The following is a 21,159-nucleotide window of genomic DNA, read 5'->3' on the forward strand; positions in this document are numbered from 1 at the left end:
TAAAGGCAGCTGGACTCCACCGACACGGGACGCGCCTGGAGCACGCGCTGTGAGAGACGCGAACCACTCCTCGACGCGCTCCTGGCTGGCGGGACGATAAGCTCCTCCAATCTCCTACTGTGAACTGCAGATTGTCGGACACACTCGTCATGCATAGGACTCCCCAATGCCATCTCTCGTACTAGTTGACGACGTCCGGAGTATATCGAATCATCTTTGTTTTGTAATCTGATTGTATCAACACTGTCGTTCTTTCCCCGTCGTGTTTCTAGTACTACTCCGGTGCTGAGCACCCGCGATCTGACGAAAGGACCCTGAAAATGGTCGAGAAGCGCGCAACACCGGCGCGAACGCCGGCGAGGCTGTCCAAGACGCCTTCAGGCAGCACCCAGAAGTCTATCACGAGCTTCTTCTCCAAGCCGGCAACTTCCTCAGCCACCAAGGCAGCAGCATCCACTCCGACGTCAACGGCTACGCCAACACAGAAGCCCCCAAAGATGGAATCTCCTTGCCTGAAAGAGTCTACCAACAAGTCCAACACACTCTCGAAGATCAAGCGCCCTGCCAATGTAACACCCGTTCCTAGCAGTGACGCCCTTGAACCGCCCAGCTCCCAGGAGAACATGGATTCCACAGTGACGAAGGTAAACAGCCCACAAGCCCCCTTACTGCTGACCGTTACTGATCTGTTCGTTGCGTAGAAGGCGACCATCACTTCCAATGTCCTACCCAGCAGCCCTTCCCGTAAGGTATGTGGCGACATCCAATCGCCGAAATATGCACCCAAACTGACATTATGCTATGACAGACGAGGAAGGCGGTGAACTATGCCGAGTCCTCGGACGAGTACGACGATCCTTTCGACGACGTGCCAGCTCCCCGAAACCGTCGCCGTGTTAGAGCTCGTGGCGCGGTTCTGGATGACGAAGACGACTTTGCCGCAGACCCAGACAACTTCAACCCTGCTGAAGAGGATGAAGACGAAGGTACAATACCCATGATTGGCGCAGCTAGTTCTCTTTACTTACATGCTCACAGAAATGGCCGATTTCATCGCCTCGGATGACTCAGACGAAGAACCGACTACAAAGAAGCGAAAGCGACCCGCGAAGAAGGCAGCTCCTCGCAAGAGGACTGCCTCTGCGGTTCCCACCTCGCCTATTGTGGAGCCTGCTACGAATGATGATGGCGAGGATCTTGATATGGATGACCTGCCCCCACACTCGACAGCTCAACAGTGGAAATTCGACCCCGATGCCGTGGTCGAACCCGGCTCGAGAGCCGCTCGTCCACCTGCTGCGAAGAAGTCATCAGCCGTATTCAAATCGAAGGTCAAGGCCCATACCCAGGAGCCGAGCGATCGATACCCGTGGCTTGCGAATATCACTGATATCGACCGCAAGTCTCCAGGCGACCCTGAGTACAACCCATCCAGTATTTACATCCCCCCTGGAGCATGGAACAAGTTTTCCCCCTTTGAGAAGCAATACTGGGCGATTAAACAAAATTTGTGGGACACAATCGTTTTCTTCAAGAAGGGCAAGTTCTTCGAACTGTACGAAAACGACGCGACGATTGGTCATCAGCTTTTCGACTTCAAAATGACGGATAGGGTCAATATGCGCATGGTCGGCGTGCCCGAGAGCTCTCTCGACATGTGGGTGAATCAATTCGTAGCCAAAGGCTTCAAGGTCGCCCGCGTCGACCAGATGGAGTCTGCTCTTGGCAAGGAGATGCGTGAACGCGATGACCAAGCGGCGAAGAGCAAAAAGGTTGACAAGATTATCCGGCGTGAGCTGGCGTGCATCCTGACCGGAGGCACGCTGGTTGAAGGCAGCATGCTTCAGGACGATCTCGCGACTTACTGCGCCGCTATCAAGGAGTCCATCACGGATGGGATTCCGTCTTTCGGCATCTCGTTTGTGGATTGCGCCACTGGCCAATTCTTCATCACAGAGTTCGAGGACGATGTTGACTTGACCAAGTTCGAGACCTTTGTGGCCCAAACATCCCCCCGTGAACTTCTGTTAGAGAAGTCACTCCTCTCGAGCAAAGCCTTGCGGATCCTGAAGAACAACACTTCGCCAACCACCATCTGGAACTACAGAAAACCAGGCCTCGAGTTCCTAGATGCCGATGTCACTCGCCGGGAGCTTGAGACGGGCGGATATTTCGATGGTGACGGCGAGAGGGAAGGAGGCTGGCCCGCTGTTCTTGCAGAAGCAAAGGAGAAGGACCTTGCCATGTCTTCGCTGGGTGCCTTGGTAAAGTATCTTCAGCTTCTCAAGATTGAGCAGAGTCTCTTGTCGCAGGGCAACTTCGAGTGGTACAACCCTATTCGACGAAACGGAACCCTCATTCTTGACGGCCAGACACTCATCAACCTGGAGGTATTTGCCAACAGTGCGAACGGCAGCACAGAAGGGACGCTGTTCACCCTCCTCAACAAATGTGTGACGCCGTTTGGCAAGCGCCTTTTCCGGCAGTGGGTGTGCCATCCTCTCTGCGACATTGACCGGATCAACGAGCGCCTGGACGCTGTGGACATGTTGAACTCGGACCGCAGCGTCCGTGAACAGTTCTCCGCTCAGATGACAAAGATGCCGGACCTTGAGAGGCTGATTTCTAGAATCCACGCTGGGGTTTGTCGACCTGATGACTTTGTCAAGGTTCTCGAAGGCTTTGAGCATATCGAGTACACAATGAGTCTCTTGGGTGCGTGGGGCGGTGGCAAGGGTCTCGTCGACAGGCTTATATCCTCCATGCCCAACCTAGACGAGCCGCTCAGCTACTGGAAGACGGCTTTTGACAGGATGAAGGCGAAGAATGACAGAATGTTCCTCCCGGAAAGAGGCATCGAAGAGGACTTTGACGAGAGCCAAGACCGGATTGCCGAAATCAAAAAGGACCTGGGCAAGCTTCTTGAGAAGAAGAAGGCTGAGCTGAAATGCAAGACGCTCAAGTTCACAGATATTGGAAAAGAAATCTTCCAGATTGAGGCACCCAAGTCGACCAAGGTTCCTTCCAGCTGGAGGCAGATGTCGGCCACGTCAAGCGTCAAGCGGTATTATTTCGATGCCTTGACAGAGCTAGTACGGGACTTGCAAGAGGCTGAAGAGACCCACGGACAGATCATGAAGGAAGTTGCATCGCGCTTCTTCCGTCGTTTCGATACCGATTACACTACGTGGCTGCAAGCGATCCGCATCATCTCCCAGCTCGACTGCCTGGTCAGCCTCGCGAAGGCTTCCTCGTCTTTGGGCGAGCCAAGCTGCCGCCCGCAGTTTGTTGACGAGGAGAGAAGCCTCGTCGAGTTTGACGAACTGCGCCACCCGTGCATGCTGAACACAGTTTCTGACTTCATTCCCAACGCCATCGAACTGGGCGGTAAGTCGGCCAAGATCAACCTTCTTACGGGCGCCAACGCGGCCGGAAAGTCAACGGTTCTTCGCATGGTAAGTCATTGCTATTGATTCGATCTCGGTCTTCTCGCTGACATGAACCAGACCTGCACAGCCGTCATCATGGCCCAGATCGGATGCTATGTCCCCGCGACCTCCGCCCGCCTAACACCCGTGGACCGCATCATGTCTCGCCTCGGCGCCAACGACAACATTTTTGCCTCGCAGTCAACTTTCTTCGTCGAGCTCTCCGAGACGAAGAAGATCCTCGCCGAGGCGACGCCCCGCTCGCTCGTCATCCTTGACGAGCTCGGACGCGGCACAAGCTCCTACGACGGCGTCGCCGTCGCCCAGGCCGTCCTTCACCACGTCGCCACGCACGTCGGCTGCATCGGCTTCTTCGCGACGCACTACCACTCCCTCGCCACCGAGTTTGAGAACCACCCCGAGGTCCGCGCCCGCCGCATGCAGATCCACGTCGACGAGGCCGAGCGCCGCGTCACCTTCCTGTACAAGCTCGAGGACGGCGTCGCCGAGGGCAGCTTCGGCATGCACTGCGCCGCCATGTGCGGCATTAACAATCGCATCATTGAGCGCGCAGAGGTCGCCGCCCGCGAGTGGGAGCACACGAGCCGCCTGAAGGAAAGCCTCGAGAAGGCCAAGACAGGCTGCTACATCCCGCTGGGCATGCTCAGCGACGTCGCGTCTCTGCTGCGGGACGAGGAGGAGGTGGGCAATGTCGACGTGCTGCTTCGGGCTGTGGAGGCCATGTGATGGCTGTGTCTCTATTTATTTCCGGGTTTCTTGTTGGAGGATGTATCTATGGCATCATGTGGGTTTGACCTTGGCCGTTGCAGCTTCAGAGATCAGGTGTTCGGTGTAATCATGTGATAGGGGTTCGTGTTTGATCAGTACTAGACGATTAGTGGAGGAGACTGGCGCATAGGCCAGAAATTGAGACATGATTCTTGTTACCAAAAGGAACGCGTTGCATCGCGTAACTGGAATATCGATGGGCTGGCGCCGCTGGTATGGTCCTCCAGCCCAGACTAACATCGAGGCCTGCTGCTCTACTTGACTGTTCTGTCTGGCCCATTCGTATCATACGACTACGTCGTCGGGTATTACATTAACTGACTGGGTATCGAGTCACTTTATGAATTTTGTTCTGCGTGCTCGCAACGCTATGCACTTGTATCACACTGTCGCCGGCAACTCATGCCACGGTTGCGGGACCATCGCGCAGAGCGGCGCCCATCGTTGCGCCGTCCAAAGAACGGCAAAATGCAACAACAGCAGGAGGGCACTGGTGCGGACCTCGCGCGTGCCCAGGCTGCCAACATTGTTTCGGCGCTGACCGATCCAGCCGGCCCGAGTATGCATGCTGCCGCGTCTGCTTCGGGCGTCGAGGATGCCTAGGTCTAGCGCGGCCAGGGCGATGAGGGAGGCGCCGATCCAGGGGTTGAACATGTAGGGCCAGCAGGGTCGGGCGAGGGTGGCCAGCTTGCCGAAGAAAATTCCCAGGCGAAGAAGAAGAGGCGCCGACGCCTCACTAAGGCCGGCCAGTTGAGAACCGTAATGCCCAGCAAGCACGAGCTTGTGTTGAATGTCGCCCCTCCATGTTGTTGGGGGTGCCATTAGCAGAGGAGGTATGGCGGATATGGACGGTCTTCTTGAGGCAGTTCCCTCGGATGAGGTAGGTTCTGGTGTTATGGGGGGGAAATCCTCTCGTGAGGGTGAAGAGACTATCGGTTGAGCACGTTGCCTTGAAGGGCTGGTACTATCACGGCGGAATCCGTTCTGCAGCCTAGGGCGAGGTTGAACAACGTCGCTTGTTTCGATGGACGCGAGAACACTGGGTCGGCGTGTGGATCTGTCGAAGGACTGCGACTTTTGTGGATCTGTCGAAGAATTTAGTCATTCGGCATCTCATCTCGTCCATGATGCGATCGATTCACAAACCTGGGACCGGGGTGTTTGGTGGCATCGGGGAATCAAGGTTCTGAACCCTACGGCCAGGCAGGCCCATAGAAGGGCTTGCACTACGTCCAGGGGGGATGCCATCCAATATTGTCTCTCCCTTCATGGCAGCAAGAACTTCGTTGGCGCTGGGTCGTTGTACGGGGTCCAGGGCGAGAAGCCTCTTGAGGAGCTGGTAAAGCTTCGGTGGTAGATCAGGACGTTCTCTCCGTTCATCCTGGAAGCCCTGCCAATCGGTTATTTCGGCACGCAGTTCATCAATGTCCTCCAGCTCCTCGTTGATTGTATTGGCGTTCTGATAGGGTAGGCGGCCAAAACACATAAAGTACAGAATCATGCCGAGGGAGAAGATATCGGATTTAGTGGTGAAGTTGCCGTAGAAGCCCGTTGCATGGTCCTTCTTCAGGACTTCGGGTGCGCAATAGGAGATGGTGCCGGTGGAGCCCGTGGAATTCCGCACTTGTCCTCCGGGCTGAACCTCTCCGAAATCGCTGATCAGACAGATCAGATTGCCTCCCTCCCTATGTAAGAGACAATTGCTCGGCTTGAGGTCGCGGTGGATGTAGTTGGCCGCGTGGAGATATGAAAGACCGGACGTCACATCCCTGAACAGGGAATAAATCTCCTCAAAAGAGAGATGCCGTTGTGAGACTGGAGCTCGCTCAGACTGGCCCTTGGACCTCCTCCGCAGGCGCGCTTTGAGCTCTTCCTTCGTGGTCTGCTTCGGTTGGTCTCCGTTGATGTAGTTGAGAAGATCGCCGCCGTTGCAGTACTGCTGCAGGATAAAGGCACAGGCAACGCTGGGTCCGAACCGAATAAGCTTGACATCTTCGAGCCAGACGTGTCGGTAGGACACGAGATTGGGATGAGAGAGCTTCGCCAAGAGCTCGACCTCGATGAGAACTTTCTCTAGCCAAGCATGGTCGTCTCCGACCGGCACGCGCTTGCATGCAAAGTGTCCTGTGGGGGTTAGCACCTCGGGCTTGACAAGAGTCATTCCTGAGCGACGAGCATACCCAGATGGCAACCATCAATCTCGTGGCGGACCAGCAGCACGACTCCCTTGCCGCCACGTCCTAGCTCCCGCTCCTCGACGAAGAATGTATTGAAATAGTTCGGACTGAAAGCCTCCCGGCGAATGCGGCTACCTTGCTGCACACGGGGGGTGCTGGATACGAACTCGGCATCGTCAACTTCTTCAAAAGCGGCCGGCTGAGCTTGTGGCAGAACAGGACGGATCAGGCGTCGAATGGGACTAGACGGGGGTTCGCTGGCTTCTGGTTCGCCGTGCCCAGCACGCAACATGCGAAAATAGCCTGGATCAACGTATGAGTCCTGCTGCGAGGATGCCTCGAAACCATGGCGGTCTGGGGACGATGGGCGCAATGGCTGGTGGCAGGTCGGGCATTCGGTGACGCTTCGGATGGCGAGTCTTTGGGAGGCGGGATCGCGAACGACAATGGCATTCCGGTGGCGTCTATGTCACAAGAAAATCAGCAAGAATGCAGCAGATGATTCGAAGGAGCCTGAAGCGACTCACAGAACGATCTCGCGACCCTCTTGGGGGTGGTATGGTATTAGAGACATCGTGGAGGGGTTGAAGTGGATTGACGTCAGACTGCCGCTGTTTTGGCGACGGTCCTCATGTCGAAACTGGTCGTCGAAACCTGTATAACTTAAGTGGCAGGCTACTGTAAGGACACAATGCAAACGAGGCGATTCGAAGGTGCAGGTGATTCAGATCTGCAGCGGCTGTGTTGTTCTTCTTTTTCGATGTAGCTATGCTCGGTCGAGCATGTCGGTGAGCCAGTAAACGACAGGCCGGCAATGGCCCTGAATGCGGGCAGCTTCAGCTCCCCAAGCGCCTTTCGCCTGGTGGATCAGGCGGGGTAGCACGCTGACATAATCTTACCCGATGCCTGTGGCAGGCGCTGATTGAGTTCTTCTTGGTCTCCATCCTCACTCTTGGGTACCTTACCTAGGACACTACCTAGACATTCTGTCACTCCAACAGTCCAACTTTTCTGAGAGCGGTAGATGGAATTGTACACCGCCCAATAGGGAAAAAAATTCCCAACACCTGCTTCCATGGAGACCTTCCTAGAAGAGATGGCCCCCCAACAGCGTCTCGCGTCTTGGGTCACCTAGGCGGAAACCCATCTCCGTGCTTACACCAGCACCAAAAAGTCATTTCGGCATAACTTCAATACTCAGACCCAGGATTCCCCACAGGCTAAACACAGAGATCGCACCACGTGTGACAGAAGCCAGCCCATTCGGTGGCCAGACGCCGTTGGGGAAGCTGGAGAAAGACACCAGCTTCTCGACACCCCTTCGGGGAAACTTCTTCCTCGATCCAGGGGAGCTCTAGCGGACAGGACCCACTTGCTGGGAAGCTCACCCAGACCGTTCCTTTACAGGACATCGACACCCGCTTGCCGCTGAACATGCCTACCTATACCTCTCAAATCCTCCCCGCGACCTTCGGAGGTCGTGTCGTGCCGCTTTCCTTGGGAAATGCCGTACAAGTTGTCCGGCACCGCCATTTATACGACATGCTCATAATCTGATTTGATCACCTCGATACCTGTCTTCACCTCCTCACCATTGCGATGACCACCACTCTGCTGAGAGGAGCCGCGTTCATCACAGGTGCAGCATCAGGTACGCCGCTTCTCTCTCTCTGTCGAGCCAGCGAGACATCACATCGCTGACACCACAACAGGCATCGGTCAATACACGGCCCTCGCCTTCGCCAAGCACGGCATCACCCGCCTCGCCCTGGCCGACATCAACGGCCCCCTCCTCGCCAAGGCGAACGCAGCCCTGCAAGCCCAGCACCCGGCCCTCGAGATTCTGACCCTCGACCTCGACGTCCAGAAGCCGTCCGAGGTCGACCGCGGCATCGCCGAAACGGTCCGCCGCTTCCGACGCCTCGACGTCGCCGTCAACAACGCCGGCATCGGCGGCTCCGGCCGCGCCACGCACGAGATCGACGAGGCCGAGTTCGCCCGTGTCCTCGACGTCGACCTCCACGGTGTGTGGCGCTGCCAGCGCGCCGAGCTGCGCGCCATGCTCGCCCAGGACGACCTCGGCCCCCGTCGCGGCCGCGGCCGCATCGTCAACGTCGCTTCCATGTACGGCCTCGTCGCCCCCGCCCACCACCTCGCCCACACGGCCTATACGACGGCCAAGCACGGCGTCCTCGGCCTCACGCGCGCCGACGCCAACACGTATGGCCCGCGCGGCATCCGCGTCAATGCCATCTGTCCCGGCTACGTCGAGACGCCGCTCGTGCAACAGGCCATGTCCGCCGCGGCCGACTCGCCTCTCGCCAACGATATCGCCCGTACGCCGCTGCAGCGGATCATGCAGATGGAGGAAGTCGCCGACTGCATCGCGTTCCTGGCCTCAGACATGAGCAGTGCCATGCAAGGCGCGGCCCTCGTTGCAGACGGCGGCTTCACGATACAATGAGAGGCTCAGGGGTAGTTTGAGGCAAGCATGGAAATGAATTCACGTGATGAAATTACAATGACTTGGTTTGCATGACCAATCTGAACCGCTGATAAGACATCAAGGAGAGCAGACAATTTCGTTGAGCGGGCTTATGCCTTCCTTCCACATCCTCGGACAAGGAAAATCCAAACACCAACACCAAACTAAAAGGCTGCGAAAGATCCAAAATGAGAAGATTGCTACACTCTCAGAAGCTGAAGAAATCCAAGTCGTGATTCCGTGCCGGTCCACCACTTTCAATATCAGTCCCTCTCGTCTTGTCCGCCGTGACGCTGTTCACGAGCCCGCTCAAGCTCACAGGACTAAGCGCGTCCAGGCCGCCCTCGCTGTCCATCCAGTCCATCCCTGCCGCTTCTCTCGGCTTGCCGTCGTCAAGACCTTTCTCTCCTACGCTTGCCATAGACCCTCTGAGGCCGTCTGTCTCACCTCTTGATCCACTGTAGAGGCCATGCGAGAGCATGCTTGGGGCGACGCCGCCGCCGAGCACAGAACTGGCACTCAATCCTGCAGGCCCGGCGTTCCAGATGGCGTTGCCGCCATCACCGCCGCTGACTCTTGTGAGAGACCATGCGTCCGATTGTGGCGGCACAACGACGTAATCGTCCGCAGGTCTGTTAGTTTCATCGCCATCATTGTCGATTGCGCTGCCCGACAAAAAATCGAGACTAAATCCCGGATGCGACGTGTCAGTCGTGCTGCTTAGCGTATACATGGCTGGATCCAACTGATTGGAGTAATGGCGTGCCCCATAAGAATGGCTGCTCTGCGGAGGCGTAGGCTGCGTCGGTCCCGGGGCGAAAAACGGAGGCGGCGGGCGTGTGAACTCGCTGGCACGCCGGGAGCCCGGAGGCCGTCTCCGCTTGGAAGCCGGAGCGATGGCATCGGCAAGAGCAGTGGAGTCGCGTCGGGCGGGGATTGATGGCCCGGACCACGGGTCCATCTGCTGAGCTTCAGCTTCCGGCCTCAATTGGGCGAGGACAGCCTGCAGCAGCGTGTCCATGCGTGCAGCTGGGTGGTAGGTATGGGACATGTCAGAAACGGCACAGGCAAGAATCTCGAGGTAGCCAAGATAGGTCGATCGGTCAGTGGGGTTGGCGTTGTGCGCCAGGGCGGCGATGAGGGCTGTGGCAGCCGTGCCCGCATGCTGTATTCCTGTGACGAAGATCTTCGTCCCGTCGAAACGCTGACGGTGCTGCCAGAAGATGCGAGCTACGCGAATGGCCTGCTGAGTACAAATGCTTCGCGAGAGCGAGGTGCGACTGTCGTCCACCATGGAATGCGGATCACCCATGCCCAGACCCAGTACATGAGGGTCAGTAACAGGGTTGATAGCTCCGAAGGGGAGCCCTGCCCGATCGTGTGGTGTTTGGGGCGCATGAGCCTCTGGTGAAGGATGGGACCCGGTGCTGGCGCCATCGCCAGATGCCCCGTACTTGGCCCAGGGACGGTGAAGAAGAATCATTGAGACGTGGTACTGCTGATGCAGAAGAAAGAAACTGTAGGGTGCCGTCCTGATATTGGCAGGCTTCCATTGCAAGTGGTCGGGCAAGCGGCGGTACCAGTTCTGGAGCTGGCGGTCAAGATTGATGACGTGCAGGTATGCATTGTCCTCGGCGTCGGCGCCGACGCCCGAAGCATCTGTGATGCCCTGTTGATCCGGAGAGATGTTGGCGTTGCGGCTGCTAGAGACTCGATTGTTTTCCCGAGTCTCCACGATACGGCCAGCAAGCTCCATCAATTCAATGAGCTGCTCATAAATTTCAATACCAGTGGACTTCTTGTCTGGTGTCGATGTGCCATCCTGTAACATGGACGAGAGTTGGGAAAAGTGTTTGGATAGGAGATCCATGCCGATGTCTTGGTTCTTGATGCTCGTAGGTCGCCCCAGAAATAGAGCCCAGTACTTGTCATAGATGACGCAAGCCCGCATGGCCATGTGCCGGATATCTATCTCGATATCACTGATACCATTGTCGCGGCAGTCGAGATGAAGGCCAATGTCGAAAGCCAATCGATTGGCCATGCCCGAATACATCCAGCCTGTGTTATCTCTGCCGACACCGCACTCCAGGTCTCCTAGCAGCAGGAGGGCCTGGACGCTCGGGATACCTCCGGGACGCTCAAGTTCAATGTCGAGCATATACTTTGCCTCGCGATGGAGGGTGCTTTCGCGGCTTCCTATGGTAATGCGTCGCATGTCGTCTCGGCCAAAGTCGGCGAATCTGAAGCCCATGGCGAGTATAGCAATGTGCAAGAAACTTGAGTAGAATCGTGGGCTTTGCGCATCGCGGTCAGCCTCAAAGGCCTCTTGATGGATAATGTTGAGAACCGAGTTGTAGTAGCCCCAGAAGTTGTCCATAAGGTAAGCATGCGTCTCAGAAGAGAGCGAGCGGATGATGCGCTCAGCACGACGGACTTGCTCAGGGGGCTCGCGGGCGTCGAGATGGTCTTGTGTGTCTGTGTAGACGTGGCTGTTGGCGGTAGGGCCGAAGAACCGGATGCGTCCAGAGAGCTGATCGAAGGACAAATTACCCTTGGTAGAGAGAAGTCGATGAACCATGTCCTCTTGTCTTGGGTCTAGCATACGGAAAGGCGATGTTTCTTTGACGCCGGGGGGCGGCGGAATGGAGTACGAGGAAGAATTGCCATTTTGACTCGCCGCCTGCTGGTCGCTCTCTTGGATGGAGAACTCCTCATTGGCTGAATCGGGGGGTGAAGGCACCTCTGGCAAAGGCGAATATGTTGTTGAGGGCTGTGCGGGGGGCTGCGTTTGGTTGTGGGCATCCTTGATCTGTTCGTCTGAGGATTTACTCTGCCCTTCGTGTCGAGTTTTTGGTGGATGAGCCGCCGGCGGTGGTTCAACGCCTTTCTCCTCGAGAAGACCTTCGAGCAAGGCGATCCGTTCCGAGAGTGACGACATGTAGGCTTTCGAGATGGGTCTGCATGGAATGGGTCAGTTCGATGGCCTCGAATGAGACGCCTGAGAATAAGAGAAGCGTACCGCCGCCTTTCGTCATCATTCTTAATGACACAATCAGTTCCGGAACGTTTGCACTGAGTACATTCATTGTCACCCTTGGGAACGACACAGCGGATTCGACGCTCGCGGCACGACGCACAGGCAACTGAAGCTCTGTGGCGAATCTGCTGCTTATTGGAACTGGATCGGGGGGCGGCATTTCGAGGCGAGACATTCTCCTGAGAGGTCACGCCAGTAGTCTCCTCGGAGGCAGACTTGGTCTCATTATGGTTGGCCATGATGAAGCCAGGAACGATGTGATAGGCCTTGACGAAGCGGCAAACGACAGCAGATGGAGAAACGATCAGGAGCTGGGTTTTGTTGCGAAGTCTACTTGAATAGCTGTTGAGACACCAGGGTTCATCGAATAACAAATCGATTCAAGAAGGCTCTCGCGGATGTAGTAGATGAGTGGAAGCTTCGCGCAGGGGAGGAAAAGATGAGGGAGTATGTTTCAAGGCCTCAGCCCAACAGAACTGGAACAGGACCTGGCTGGGTTCTAGGTCTTGAGGCAAAGCCCCACATTCTGGGCCAGAAGCAGCACCTGGCCTGCAGGCAAGCAGCTTGGACTAGTGCAGGAGCTTTGGTGTGCAGGCGCGGCAGTCTGAAGCTGGGATGGAGAAGGTACAATGGAAGAGAAGAGGGTGGCACCTGGCAGTGTTGGAATCCATGGGTCATTGGGCATTGCGCTACTCCTCAACCCCTTGTGGCCGACTCCCATCACGCCCCTCCACGAACATGAGATCATACTCGTCCATCGTGCCAGCCTAAGGGGTTCGGTTGCAGGCGGGGTCTTTTGTCAAGCCCGTTTACCCTGCTTGCCATATCTCGCTCTTTGTTGGCCAGCAAGACACGGAGAAACCCATACACAGCGGGCTCTCACTCCAGGCAACTCGACGGATGGCGCACTAGAACCCCTTCGCATAGGGCGTTCTGACGGCCGCTGCCGTGAACCTCGAATCGAGCTCAAGACCTCAAATACCACACAGCCGATCTTTTGAACAGGAGCCCATGTTGGTTACTACAACACCCCAGCAGTCGCCTCACGACTCGAATCGGAGCGCGCGCTCCCAGAACCATCCCGTAATTTCTGCCCCAGATTCCACTTTCCCCGGATTCTCAACATCTTGCTCCCCTTTGCCCAGGCGTGATGGCAAGGGTCACGCGCACGCCATGTATCTACGGCATGTCTAGGACCCCTTCAACAACGCCTAGGCCGCCTTCGCGACGGCCGCCACCCCTGTCATCCCCTGTGACCACGACCGAGACGCCGCATTACCGCTAAAGGACGCCCAAGTCTCGTCGTCTCGAGACGCATCAGAAGGAGAGGCCAATCAAGTCTCATCTCCACACGAGCAGTTTCCGCGGCTCCAGAGCTATTGCCCCGGCTAGTCCCAGTTGTTGGAGAAATAGCCGGAGCACGGGGGCGGGGTCGTGAGGAAAACGAATCAGACGCCATCCTAGGGAAGCATGCGCAGCAACCCCGCGTTGGACCCCAGATATAATGACTCGGGAAAGGCCCAACTGGCTGGATCCATGACACGCGTAGGAATTGAATACGACGCCAACCTGTGTCATGCAACCTTCGGTCTGCTCGCGTTCGCACGACGTGGGCGAGGCATCAATTTGATCGGCGTTTCTCAGTACTTGCACATCCATATGCACTGCACTGTGACGAAACAACGCAGCACATTCTCGGAGTATTAGGTCAATTGTTCAAGACCAGCAGCATACAGGGACTAGTTGTACCAATCCATGGTTCTGAAATCAGGCCAAATCCAGCTGCCCGCGCAAGGCACAGGTCTTAAGCGAACCTAACATGTGGTACTTTCACGACGTGAGACTAGGGACAGCTTGCCGGTTCGCGCGACGACGTGCTGGGACTATCTTGGTGAAGGTCATAAAAAGGCTAGCATGTCGTCGGCTTAGTGGACCACGAGACACAGTACCAACCCGGCCGAATCAGGTCAGAAACTATGGCCATCAAAGCGCCAAACCAGTCCAGGGCCCCGCCAACACCACTTGCGGCAACCAAAGATGGCGGCTTATGGTCAGTCCCAGACTGCCGTTCGCAGCGTGGCAGCCACGTTGAGTCAGTGGCCTGAATCATCGCCTGATATTTCCTAAACAGTTTTTACTAGACATTGGAAAATCTGGAGCACGATGTTGTGAGCACGTTGCACCCGCGTTGGGTGGCCCTTAGCCAACGGTCCCTGTCGATCCTGCCATAAATTCATGATCCAGCCCGGACAAGCACCATCAACTCATTTCATCACTTCAGACCATAGGATGAATAAGATTCTATGCAGAATGCTGTTTCTCTCAAATGATATACGCACACAAGAATGCGTCTTCGTCCTCTGCCCTGATAACAACATGGACTCGTCGCCTTGCGTACAATCCGTCGGTGTAACGCCAGCCATACGATGCAAATTCGCACACAAGCACAGGGGAATCAATCAACGTTCCAGTCGTGATCATGATCCCGAACATATGTGCTTAAACCAAGGACATTCTTGGTCGTATTCGCCTTGATCTCGCCGTCGCCAAGGAACGCGAACCTATTGGCGTAACGGTACCGAATATTATAGTCCTCGAATCGTGGAGTCTTGATCGATTTGAGGAAATGGATTGTCTTGAGCTACATTAGCGATTGAAACATCAGTCGGGTGAACGATACGAAGGACTTACGCAGCCAGGCCACAGGTAGATGCGGTTCTTGATCTTGCCGTCCTTGAACCAACTCCTGCAGCTCTCTTTGAAGACTGTTGTCTTGTGGAACTCGTCAAAGTGGGCGTAAATGTCGTCGAGGGCGTCTTGCTTGACATCTATGGAGCGGATGTTCTCGTGCTGAATCTTCTTCATCATCTGGATTGCGTACTCGATTGTCGTCTCGATAGAGGGCAACAGCGTGCCCGACGACCATGTTGCACCCGGGCCCTACAAAGCATCAGTCTCAGGATAGATAAAGGCACTGCAAAACTTCGACTTACCACAATGGTGTAGTAGTTGGGGAACCGTGGCGCTGACACACCCATGTAGAGGTTGACGCTGTCGCCCCAGTCTTCGTTCAGCGTCTTGCCGGTTCCGTTGACGAGCTTGAAGGCTGGTCTGAAGGCGACGTTGAAGCCAGTCGCGCACACGAGAATGTCAATCTTGTGCGTTTCGCCGTCCGCGGTGATGATGCCCTCGGGCACAATCTGCTTGATACCTCCAAACACTGGCTTCACATTCGGCTGCACCAGGGCCTCGAGGTACCCGTCACCAGGCGAGATGCGACGACAGCCGGGAGCCCAGTCGGGAATGATGAACCTCTTCAGCTCCTCGTTACCAGGCCCGATGCGCCTCTCCATCTCGTCCTTGATGACCTGGCGGAACTGATCCGAGAGCTCGGAGCCCTGCTGGTACATGCCGAAGAGGGAGTTGATCTCAGCCTCTATCCTCTTGCGGAACATGAGGTGATACTCCGGGTCGTCGCGGAACCTTTGTTTGTCCTCCTCGGTAAACGTGTACTGCCTCTTGCCCGGCTGCGCACCCTCCTTGTCCTTCCGCAGATCCGTCTCGAGGACGCCGCCTCCGAAGGGGGGCGAAATCCACGTCGACGAACGCATAAAGACCTTGAGGTTTGTCCCGGCGACTTTCTGCAGCGCCGGCACAATCTGGACGCTCGTGCTACCGGTGCCGATGACGCCGATCGTCTTGCCCTCGAAATCGACCGCGTGGTCCCAGGCCGCCGAATGCATTTTGGGGCCGGCAAAGTCGTGCAGGCCCTCGACGTCGGGCCATTTCCAGTTGTTGAGGATGCCGGTGCCGTTGACGAGGACGTGGCACCAGTCCTGCCAGGAGGCCTTGGTCCGCTGGTCCTCGAGCGTCAGGTTCCAGAGGCCCTTGGGCTCGTCCCAGCGGGCCTCGACGACCTTGGTGTTGAGCTTCATATAGCGCTTCGACCCGTTGCGCTCGGCAAAGTCTTCAAAGTAGCGCTGGATCTCGTCGCCGTAGGCAAAGTAGTGTGACCAGTCGGGCTTGGGGTCCCAGGAGAAGGTGTACAGATGAGACGGGATCTGGAGGGACCGTTAGACAAGAAGATGGTAGAGGGGGATTCGTCGTCTGGCACCTACGTCGCAGGCAACACCGGGATATCTTTCGTCTTGTTGTTAGCGCGAAGCTGAACATCCGGGCCGTGAACAAACTCACGTGTTCTCGTACCATGTGCCGCCGAAGTGAGGATTCTTCTCGAAGAGGGTCAGCTCCCAGCTGTCGGGGACCATCTGCTTCTCCATCTTGTATGCCAAACATAGTCCCGAGGCGCCAGCACCGATGCAAGCCACACGCAGCTTTGTAGGTTTGGAATGATACTGCTTCAGAACCCTGTAGGGCGTTCCATCCTCGACGACGGGAGGGTAGGCAAAGTCTTGGTATAGATCTCCATTGTCGTGGCCGTTGACACCGTTGGCGGTGCCTGTGCCATGGGAGGTGCCGTTGGTATGGCCATTCGTTTGATGGCCGTTTGGCTGGGCACTTACACCGGTTCCACTGGACTCTGCTGAAGGCGCCATGATGTCGAGGGTCGGAAGCACGGCCTTGGGTGTTTTGGGTATCGCGAACAAGGAACAACAATGCAAAGTGAGTGGGAGGACGGATGGCACAAGAAGCCGGGACAAAGTGTACATATAGCGGACTCTGTTCTAGGAGGTCCGGTCACTCGGCGCGCGATGTATGGAGCACCGCAGCCCCTGTTTTGGGACAGAACAAATCCAGGATATGCAGGGTAGACATGATTCGATCTGTCGTGCATCGTTTGAGAGTTGGGCTAATGTCCCGAGTATCGCATGTGAGTATCCGAGATGGCGAACCGCCATCTGGCGTGGGCGTGGACGGAGCGACGCGAACGCTTCGGATGTGGCCTGCGGGAAGTGCATTTCCAGACGAGTGAGGTGCCTTTGTCGACACTGGTTGTCTGACCGGAGCCAGGAGGGGTGGTGTGGCCAGCTTGGGCCAGGCTATTCGACTAACACTGCCACTGCCGTTAGCTTGTGAGACTTGGCGGAGGTGAGCTGTCCTTGATCCCATGCAAGCATTTCTCAACAGAGCGAAGCATGCTCGTCAGGGTAAGATTTTCCAGGTGTTGCCTGGCAGGCGATGGAGGTACGTACCGCGCGGGGAAATGCAGTACCTGGACCACCCAGGGCCATAGCTCTGAGCTGCGACCCGGGCCCTAGGTGGTGGGAAGACACAGTGAACTCGGCCTGACTCGAGATTTCTCTTGCGTCCGCCAACAGTAATGCGAGGGACGACTCGACAAGCTGTTGGCCATTCGCGGCGTTCGAACAAGTGACGCTATTGTTTGGATGTCGTTCGAGGCGAGCACCTCCTCTTCACTCGTCCCACAGAGGTTTGTGTTTGATGGTCATTTGTGAAGCCCTGGCTTGCGGGGTGCAGCGGCTCGTCTCATCATTTTGATGGGGTCAATAGGAACAGCGTCATCAACCATGCGACAAGTTGCCTGCGACTGTTGTTGTGGATGTGGCGTCTTGCATCGGGCTGCTGCACGTGAGCCCTCAGGCTCATCCGCAGCAAGCTCTCACGCGAACAGGGTAGGTTGTTCCTGAGTAGCGAACTGGCGTCGACATCCTGCGTCTTGATACCCGATCCCTACCCTAGTAAGGTACGCAACATTGGCCCCTCCATGTTCACGCGCGGGACGGCCTTTGACCCCACACCCGAGCTTTACATCCACCGGGAGCACAGAAAGGATGCTGCTACATCAAGGCAGTCTGTCTCTGCAGTGCGCGGCAGAGACGTGCTCTCGCTTTACCAATCGAGACAGGACGCCTAGATCTTGCTTCTGACTTGCATCCCTTTCCTTACGAGCCAATTTGACAGACACCATGACGCAGAATCACGCTCTCATCTATGGTTTGTCACGTCCGCCTCCATGCTGCAGGCTCACTAGGTCAGTCCTAACTAAAACCCACAGGCGCCAGCGGCATCACTGGCTGGTCTATCACAAATGCCCTGCTCGAGGGGTACCCGTCCAAAGACACCTTTGCCTCGGTCACTGCCCTGACGAATCGACCACTGGACCCCGATGCCGCGTTCTGGCCAAAATCGGAGAAGCTCCAGATCGCCAGCGGCGTCGACATCTTGACCTCGAAAGGGCAAGACGGGCTCGAAGCAGACCTCAAGGCCAAGGTCAAGAATATTGCCAACATCAGCCATGTCTACTTCTTTGGTGGGTCATAAGAAAAAACACACAGCCATCAACAAGGACCGGCGCCTGCTGATACGAGAAACACGTAGCCTACATCATGGACACCGATCCGGCGAAAGAGTGTGAGATCAACAAGGAACTCATCAAGCGCGCCGTCTCCGCCGTCGAGAATCTCTCCCAGAATCTCAAATTCGTTGTCCTGCCGACCGGGACCAAGGCATACGGCGTGCACCTTCTCGACGAAAACTTTCCCTTTAAGAATGACCTGCCGCTGCGAGAGTCTTTGCCTCGCATCCCCGAGCCGTACGCCTCGCAGATGTTCTACTACGACCAGACGGACATGCTCGTCGAGATGGCCAAGGGCAAGTCGTGGACCTGGTGCGAGGTGATTCCAGACAACATCATCGGCTTCGTGCCCAACAACAATATCTACTGCCTCGCGCAGACGGTTGGCACGTACCTGGCGCTCTACGCCGAACTCCAAGGCAAGGGCGCCGAGGTCCCGTTTCCGGGCACGGAGCGGTCGTGGCGCAACCTCAGCAATGAGAGCAACCAGGACATTGTGGCCAGGGTCTGCATCTACGCGTCGCTGCACCCGGAGACGACGGCCGAGCAGCGGTACAATGCGACGGACAACTCGCAGCCATCATCCTGGAGCGAGAAGTGGCCCATCATCTGCGAGTACTTTGGCCTCAAGGGCACAGCGCCGCCCAAGGGCGGCTCAGGGCCGCAGCCGGCCCAGTATCTCGCGGATCACTTTGACGACTGGAAGGCGCTTGAAGAGAAATACGGCCTTGTCAGTGGGAGGGTGGGCAATGATCGCAGTTTCGGGCCTTTCGCCTACTTCATCATCACCATGCTCGACTTTGATCGACAGATGGACCTGAGCAAGTGTCACGAGATGTGGGGGTCTGCAAAGGAGGAGATTGATACCAAGACCTCGTGGTGGACGACGCTGGACCGGTTCCGCAAGGCCAAGATCATCCCATGAGTTGGTGCTGGCCACAGGGCCCGACGAGCCCAGTATGTGCCTAGATACAATGCCATTGATCACTGCCAACCGCCTGTACATGCAAAAGTGACTCCAACAAACAAATGGCTTCCGGCTTCTGGCTTCTGGCCTCTGGCAATTTCCCCACATGCCCGAGGTCCGTTCCAAGGCCCCCAATTACCCCAACCAACCTCGAGCCATCTTCCTCATTGAGGAATCCTCCAGGATCCGCCGACCAGAAGTCGCCCCGGTTGGAGGCCGGGGTACGTTGAGGGGAAGTGGGGAGGTGGAGTCTAATGCCGCGGCAGTCTGCGGAGAGGAACAAGACTTCCAGCCGAAGCTTTCTGTTATTATTCCTATGTGTGCCCATCACCTGCTCTCGATGATATGCTTCTTCAATCTTTGTGCGACATAGCATAAACGCTATTCATCTTTGTGTACTCCTCCTTTTCGACTGTCCGCCTTGTTACTGTCTATCTGCAGCCCAACCATACCCTAACCCTGACAAACGAAGCGGCGTCATGTCACCATCCCACACAGCACCAAATCTCGAGGGCCCTGCCTTCAGCCGGATCCCCCCATGGGTCAAGGCCAAGCTGTCACCTCTGGCCATTGAAAAGATTCAGGCTGTGTTCGACTGGGTCGAGAACGAATGCATTCCCCGCGAACAAGTCATGAAGGCACAGCTCGAGGGCAAACGATGGACGACACCACCTCTGATTCATGAGCTCCGCGAGCGAGCGAAGGAACGCGGTCTATTCAATCTTTTCCTGCCAAACCACTTCAAAGAGAGCCCGGGTCTCACAAATCTCGAATACTCGTGCTGCGCTGAGATCATGGGCCGCTGCTACTGGGCCGCCCAGACGATGAACTGCCACGCTCCCGAGACGGGCAACATCGAGCTCCTCGCAAAGTACTGCTCTCCCGAGCAGAAGGCGAAGTGGCTTCAGCCTCTTCTCGACGGTACGGCCTCCTCAGCCTACTCCATGACCGAACCCGACGTGGCCTCTTCGGACGCCACCCAGATTGGCATCTCCATCCGCCGCGAAGGCGATGAGTATGTCATCAACGGCCGCAAGCTGTACGGAAACTGCCTCTGGAACAAGGAGCTCTCCTTCTACATCCTCATGGGCTGCACGGCGCCCGACCACCCGGACAAGTGGCGCCGCCACTCCATGCTCATCGTCCCCTGCGACACGCCCGGCATCACGCAGGTGCGCAACCTCACCATCATGGGCTACGACCACGCCCCCGAGGGCCACGGCGAGTACAAGTACGACAACGTCCGCGTGCCCGTGGGCAACGTCATCCTCGGCGAGGGCCGCGCCTTTGAGATCGCCCAGGGCCGCCTCGGGCCCGGCCGCATCCACCACTGCATGCGCCTCATCGGCCAGTGCGAGCGCGCCTACGAGCTCGCCCTCGTGCGCTGCATCGACCCGCGCAAGAAGCCGCGCGGCCGCTTCATCGGCGACTTTGACTCCAACATTGAGCGCGTCGCCCAGATGCGCCTCGAGCTCGACGCCGCGCGCCTCGTCGTCCTCAACGCCGCCGACACGATGGACCTGCTCGGCAACAAGGCCGGCAAGCGCGCCATTGCCCAGAGCAAGATTCTCGTCCCCGAGCTCGCCGCCCGCATCATCGACGAGTGCATGCAGATCTACGGCGGCCAGGGCCTCACGCAGCACACGCCGCTGCCGGAGATGTGGACGTATGCGCGCTTCGTGCGCGTGGCGGACGGGCCGGACGCGGCGCACCGGCACCAGGTTGGGCGGGAGGAGATGAAGACGGCACAGGGCTTCCGGGACAGGCATCAGGCCTACCTGGACAGGTACAAGAAGTTTGCCGAGCAGTATGGGGAGAAGTTTGTCTCTTTTGAGTAGTGTACGAAGCATGTTGAAAGCGATGTACTTTCTTTTCTTGTTACTAGGACTATGGGAGTTGATGAAGAACGAATTGAGGCTGTTTGGGTCAATGTGCTGATGCGTCACCATCGAGCGTGACCTGCTTTTTCTTCCCAAAACCTGCCTTGTCAACGAAC

General features: G+C 56.8%; 7 protein-coding genes across 7 annotated transcripts; 4 read left to right on the forward strand and 3 right to left on the reverse strand.

The window, feature by feature from the left end:
* Nucleotides 1–320: 320 nt before the first annotated feature.
* On the forward strand, nt 321–4,175 carry MSH6 (DNA mismatch repair protein msh6; the record flags this gene model as incomplete). The annotated part of the gene is made up of 5 exons (XM_028640260.1): nt 321–644; nt 702–749; nt 809–986; nt 1,039–3,455; nt 3,507–4,175. 5 exons carry the CDS (start codon nt 321–323, stop codon nt 4,173–4,175), a joined length of 3,636 nt encoding a protein of 1,211 aa, XP_028495516.1.
* A 423-nt stretch (nt 4,176–4,598) lies between these two features.
* Nucleotides 4,599–6,968, reverse strand: IKS1 (putative serine/threonine-protein kinase iks1; the record flags this gene model as incomplete). Its single annotated transcript, XM_028640261.1, has 4 exons — nt 4,599–5,302; nt 5,364–6,341; nt 6,398–6,858; nt 6,922–6,968. The coding sequence occupies 4 exons, from the start codon at nt 6,966–6,968 to the stop codon at nt 4,599–4,601; spliced, it is 2,190 nt and encodes a 729-aa protein (XP_028495517.1).
* A 1,025-nt stretch (nt 6,969–7,993) lies between these two features.
* D7B24_006123 (uncharacterized protein) lies at nt 7,994–8,858 on the forward strand (the record flags this gene model as incomplete). The annotated part of the gene is made up of 2 exons (XM_028640262.1): nt 7,994–8,045; nt 8,107–8,858. 2 exons carry the CDS (start codon nt 7,994–7,996, stop codon nt 8,856–8,858), a joined length of 804 nt encoding a protein of 267 aa, XP_028495518.1.
* Nucleotides 8,859–9,087: 229 nt separating this feature from the next.
* Nucleotides 9,088–12,158, reverse strand: D7B24_006124 (uncharacterized protein; the record flags this gene model as incomplete). Its single annotated transcript, XM_028640263.1, has 2 exons — nt 9,088–11,839; nt 11,902–12,158. 2 exons carry the CDS (start codon nt 12,156–12,158, stop codon nt 9,088–9,090), a joined length of 3,009 nt encoding a protein of 1,002 aa, XP_028495519.1.
* A 2,216-nt stretch (nt 12,159–14,374) lies between these two features.
* On the reverse strand, nt 14,375–16,475 carry D7B24_006125 (uncharacterized protein; the record flags this gene model as incomplete). The annotated part of the gene is made up of 5 exons (XM_028640264.1): nt 14,375–14,560; nt 14,611–14,859; nt 14,913–15,980; nt 16,038–16,059; nt 16,114–16,475. 5 exons carry the CDS (start codon nt 16,473–16,475, stop codon nt 14,375–14,377), a joined length of 1,887 nt encoding a protein of 628 aa, XP_028495520.1.
* A 1,332-nt stretch (nt 16,476–17,807) lies between these two features.
* D7B24_006126 (uncharacterized protein) lies at nt 17,808–19,121 on the forward strand (the record flags this gene model as incomplete). The annotated part of the gene is made up of 3 exons (XM_028640265.1): nt 17,808–17,835; nt 17,897–18,151; nt 18,220–19,121. The coding sequence occupies 3 exons, from the start codon at nt 17,808–17,810 to the stop codon at nt 19,119–19,121; spliced, it is 1,185 nt and encodes a 394-aa protein (XP_028495521.1).
* Nucleotides 19,122–19,642: 521 nt separating this feature from the next.
* Nucleotides 19,643–21,001, forward strand: D7B24_006127 (uncharacterized protein; the record flags this gene model as incomplete). The annotated part of the gene is made up of 1 exon (XM_028640266.1): nt 19,643–21,001. One exon carries the CDS (start codon nt 19,643–19,645, stop codon nt 20,999–21,001), a length of 1,359 nt encoding a protein of 452 aa, XP_028495522.1.
* Nucleotides 21,002–21,159: the final 158 nt, after the last annotated feature.

This window comes from Verticillium nonalfalfae, assembly GCF_003724135.2.
Source record: "Verticillium nonalfalfae strain VnAa140/NRRL 66861 chromosome Unknown scaffold_41, whole genome shotgun sequence".
In the NCBI taxonomy this organism is placed as follows: Eukaryota; Fungi; Ascomycota; class Sordariomycetes; order Glomerellales; family Plectosphaerellaceae; genus Verticillium; species Verticillium nonalfalfae.